The 4,736-nt window shown below is 41.8% G+C and overlaps 1 protein-coding gene across 1 annotated transcript; it reads right to left on the bottom strand.

Moving 5' to 3' along the window:
- Positions 1-738: 738 nt before the first annotated feature.
- Positions 739-2,727, bottom strand: LOC140393378 (gamma-crystallin S-1-like). The gene is made up of 3 exons (XM_072479764.1): positions 2,471-2,727; positions 2,126-2,368; positions 739-1,081 (listed from the first exon to the last, which is right to left on the bottom strand). The coding sequence occupies exons 1-3, from the start codon at positions 2,477-2,479 to the stop codon at positions 806-808; spliced, it is 528 nt and encodes a 175-aa protein (XP_072335865.1). The 5' UTR covers positions 2,480-2,727; the 3' UTR covers positions 739-805.
- Positions 2,728-4,736: the final 2,009 nt, after the last annotated feature.

Genomic DNA, 4,736 nt, shown 5'->3' on the forward strand with positions numbered 1-4,736 from the left:
AGGGAGTGTGAGAGTGAAAGGGAGGCAGGTAGCCAAGGTAAAGATTGGAAAGCTGGGTGTGTTTCTAGAGCTCCTCCTCAGACCAGGAAGTAAGGTACTGAGGGTGGTGATAAGACTTGGTGTAACCATTGTAATAAGGTGGGACACGTTCGTTCAGCATATTGGAAGTTGCAAAGAAAGCCAATGGGCTTTGTGAGCGTCCATAAGGAGGATTTTGAAAAGGGTTTGTTGCATATTTCATTACAGTTCTTGTTATTTATAACAAGGAATTGTGTTTGCATTTACAAACCTGGTGACTATAATTATTGGGCAGCCAAGGGCAAAAGACTTTGGGTATTTTTTGAAGAATTGTTGATTAATTCACTTGTGTAATGACTCTGGGTCAAATGGGGCTGGGATTGACTGCACAGAAGCCCAGAGTGCTGTGAAAACTGTTAATCATTTCTTATATGGAATGAATAGGTCGCATTCCAATGGAATTTAAAAGCCCATGGAAAGGAAGGAGCTCTATTAACTTGATGATATTTTCTTCATAAATGATCTTAAAATAGCTTTATGTGTTGCTTTCATGACAAGCCTATAGTAATTTCCATAAAACGTGGTGAGGGAACCAGCTGTCTGAATGAATACTTACTGCGCTAAATAATGTTTCCATTGCAGAACCTAACATTAATCCCGATCATAAAATGTCTGTGGCGCAGAGGCACAAAGGCACAATCCAAATAAATAAATCAGCACTGTTGATAATGACTTTATTATGATTCAGAACATTTCAGCATGATAAAATTTAGTTTTCAACAAGGAATTAGAAATCTCTCATGCGCCTGAAAGATCCGATAGTTGAGTTGTAGCCGCCCCAGTCACTGTATCTCCTGTATTCACCGGGTTTCAAGAAGTACTGTCGACCTCTGTAGTTGGGATGTTCATAGAAGGTCCAGTAACCATCCATCACTTGGCAGGAGTGGATGTCACGGTAATGGAAACGATCTTGGACAGATGGACAGTCATCCATGAATTCCATCATCTGTCCTCCAAAGTCAGGCCTCTCATAAATCTTCATTCTGTAGTTTCCACCTTGGTACTGTATTAAATAACATATAACATTCATGATGCAACAGCATGTATGTTTGCGGTAGAGTTATTTAGAACAAGTAAGATGAAATATATTACCAAAGGTAAAAGTTAAAAGCGACTCAGGAATCGATTACTGACCATTCACTAAATGCATCCAATTGCAATGAATCCATTAGAAACAATGCTGAAAACTTATAAAACTGAAGCACAAGATATTTGAGTATAATGTGGATAATGTTGTGTTATTTTATCTGTGTACAGCGCCTGACACCTAGGCTTATTCTGGCCTTGGGTCTGTACGGAGTTTGCACTTCCCCTTGTCTGTGTGGGTTTCTTCCAGGTGCTCCGATTTCCTCTCACAGTCCAAAGATGTACAAGTTACGTGGATTGGCTATGGCTTTGTGTCGAAAGTTGTGCTGCTTAGGTGGGGTTATTGGGATAGGGCAGGGTAGGGCGCTCTATCAGAGGGTTGGTGCAGCCTCGATGCACCAAATAACCTCCTTCTGCACTGTCGGGGTTCTATGGTTCAACACACACATGCTGTGCCACCATTTCAGTTATTGTCCTTTCTGTTGGTGCTAAGGCTTTACCACAGTACTGTCTCTGCCAGCGCTATCATATTAATTACATAGAGCCCAGGTCAAATCCACCACAAGGCACATGAGTGCAAAGAATGATTCTGCAGCATTGGCACCTTACTTTTACTGCGTATTGAATGCACATTTGCAAATAATTTGAAAAATGTCAATACAATACTGACGTGTTTTTTTTTTTCGCTCTATATTCCCAATCCTGGCTCTTTCTTGTATTTCAGTTTTTTCCAACATTTGCAGCAACACAAAACACATAACTAAATTATGGGTTTGTTGCTAATGACAGGAAAAGGGAACGAAAATAATGACCATTCAATTAATATAAAGGATTATAACAAAATTGATGAAGGGGCTGGGAATAAATTGCTTATAATAGCACAAAATTACTGATCAGTTATAATATATGTCACATCAGAAAATAATTTGAAATTAATAATTGATAGGTAGTTAGAACATACGTGAGGAAAAGTACGACATGACTTGACACAGTCATTGAATCCCATCCAGCGCTGGTAGTCAGGATATTCTCCCCTGGTCAGAACATACTGGTATCCCATGTAATTGGGTCTCTCATAGACCACCCACCAATCGCTCTCAACACGGATGGAGTTACAGCGGCTGAAGTAAGGGGACAGGTCAGCACAGTCACTGCTGCACTCATAGTGCCGACCCTGGAAGTTCCTATCCTCGTAAAAGATAATCTGTGGGCAAAGGAAAAGATACAATCAAATCAATAATTTCCTAAATTTGATGTATTCTATACAATTATTAGCAATGATGAAAAATACGAGAGTTGACCTTACCTTGCCCATTTTGAGCGTCACAGTCAGTTAGACAACGACCTGAACATTGCACTGTTTCATGCAGCTCAATATTTATACGCTCGACTGAAACGCCACAGCTGAGAATACTTTTGTTATTCTAATAGTTTCAACAGAGTATATCAGCAAAAATCAAATTAGAAAAAAACTCCAGTCATTGCAGACAAAATCCCCTTGTTCAGGTTTCTAGATAGGGCACTGATTCTCTTCATTCTGCTATGAAGCTGTTTTAATTGTTTGTGGAAAAATTCAAATGGCAAGCATCCAAAGTTCTTTTATGTTTTTTAAATTTTCTTTTAGGCTCTTTAGCACAGTGGAAAAGTCAATTACTCGGGTTCAAAGGTTTAGAGTGCAAGGTGGAAAGTTTAGAGGAGATGTGCGAGGCAAGTTTTTTACACAGAGGGTGGTGAGTGCCTCGAACACACTGCGGGGGGAGGTGGTGGGAGCAGATACAAAAGCAGCGTTGAAGAGGCATCTTGACGAATACATGAATAGAATGGGAATTGAGCGATATGGTCCCCAGAAGTGCAGAAAGCTTTAGTTTAGACAGGCATCATCGGTGTAGGCTTTGATGGGCCTGTTCCTGTGTTGTACTGTTCTTTGTTTTTTAGACCAGTGGGGTGAAATTTTCCAAAAAATTATAAAGTTCCGTTTTTGGCCTGGAGATTGGCGGGGTCCCCGTCAGCCCCGATGGCACAATCCTGTGGCACTGCCAGGAGGATGGCAGTGAGAAAACCTCAATTCACAGAAGGGTCCCTCAGCCATTTGCTGGGATGTCGTGGAGGTGAATCAGGTTACAATATACCCTTAGGATGGCAGGAGGCCCTCCAGCAAGGTGATGAATCCAGCCTGGGAGACATTGGCAGCACTGGTCAGCGCCAGCAGTTTGACTAAGAGAACGGGTGTAGAGTGCAGACAAAAGATAAATGATCTACTCCGATCAGCCTGGGTAAATGCTGTCTCCTATCTGCACTCCACATTTTCGTCATCCTTGGAATGTCACCATAATCCCACATTCTGCCACCTCCCAGGACCTCACACCAGCATCCTCTCAAACCAACCCCCGGCACTCCTCATCTGAACGCTTCCCTGCTTAGGCACAGTGCCTACAATTGTCAGGAGTCATATCTTATACATGTTGGTTCATATTGTTGTGTATTGCATGGTCCCATTAAGAGTTGAGTCACGTGATAGTCGATGACATCATCAGCTACTTCGTGGGCTTCGAGTCAGTCGAGACTAAGCCTTTGAGCAGTTCACAACCATCTACAAAACCTCTGTTGATTATTGCGTTCAACACACATGCTTCAGTATTGCCAGTCTTTTTATCCTGCAAGTACAATACGCAGGAGGATAAAAGAAAAACTTGACAGCAAGGAACGGATTAGAAGAAAATAAGATTTTTTTCAAAGTGAAAAGAAAACCGAAAATATCATCGGTCAACCTTGAGGCAGATCAACAGCAGTTCAGTTGTGCACTTCACACATCGCTCCCCGGAACTGGCATTGGACAAGTCAGGTTGATGGGTGATGCACGATTAATGACCACCAAAGAGAGGTTGTAGTCCAACTGAAGGCTTTAATAAGCTAGATGTTTCCCCCAGCAGCTCAGGTACAGAATGAAGGCTGCTGGGGCGACACGGGCTCTTATACCCCACCTAGCAGGGCGGTGCTACCACACAGCTTGACCAATAGGAAGCATACAATATCTACCAATGGTGTTCCAGCATTACCAGGTACCATAATACCTCTACACAGGCTACCACAATGGGCAAATAAAGAAAGAGAAGCATCCATACCTTAACGTTAATCCAGCAACACAAGAAGTTCAGGCTGCAGATCTCACCATGTGCAGTAGAGTAGACACTGAGGTAGAAGGAGCAAAAAGGAGAAATAAATTTTGGTATCACTAGTTGATACAATTGGCTTATTCACTGTATTTACAATTGGTATAAAGGATGTTGCAAGAGCATTACAACTTTGCTGAAAATGGTGGGAAAATGTGGCGCCATTTGAGGAAGACTCAGAAAACTGGAAATCATATGCAGAGAGATTCCACTTTTATATCCTGGCCAATGACATTTCAGAAGATATTCAGCTCCCTGCTTTTCTTCGTGCAATTGAAAGCAGAGGTTTGCCCAGAGGTTTGGTCCAACCTGACTGACCTGGTGACAAAACTTATCGAGAATTGGTTAAGATATACAAAGACCATTATGCATCAAATCCATTAACTATCATGGAGATGTTTC

This window comes from Scyliorhinus torazame, chromosome 2 (genome assembly GCF_047496885.1).
Source record: "Scyliorhinus torazame isolate Kashiwa2021f chromosome 2, sScyTor2.1, whole genome shotgun sequence".
Taxonomy (NCBI): Eukaryota; Metazoa; Chordata; class Chondrichthyes; order Carcharhiniformes; family Scyliorhinidae; genus Scyliorhinus; species Scyliorhinus torazame.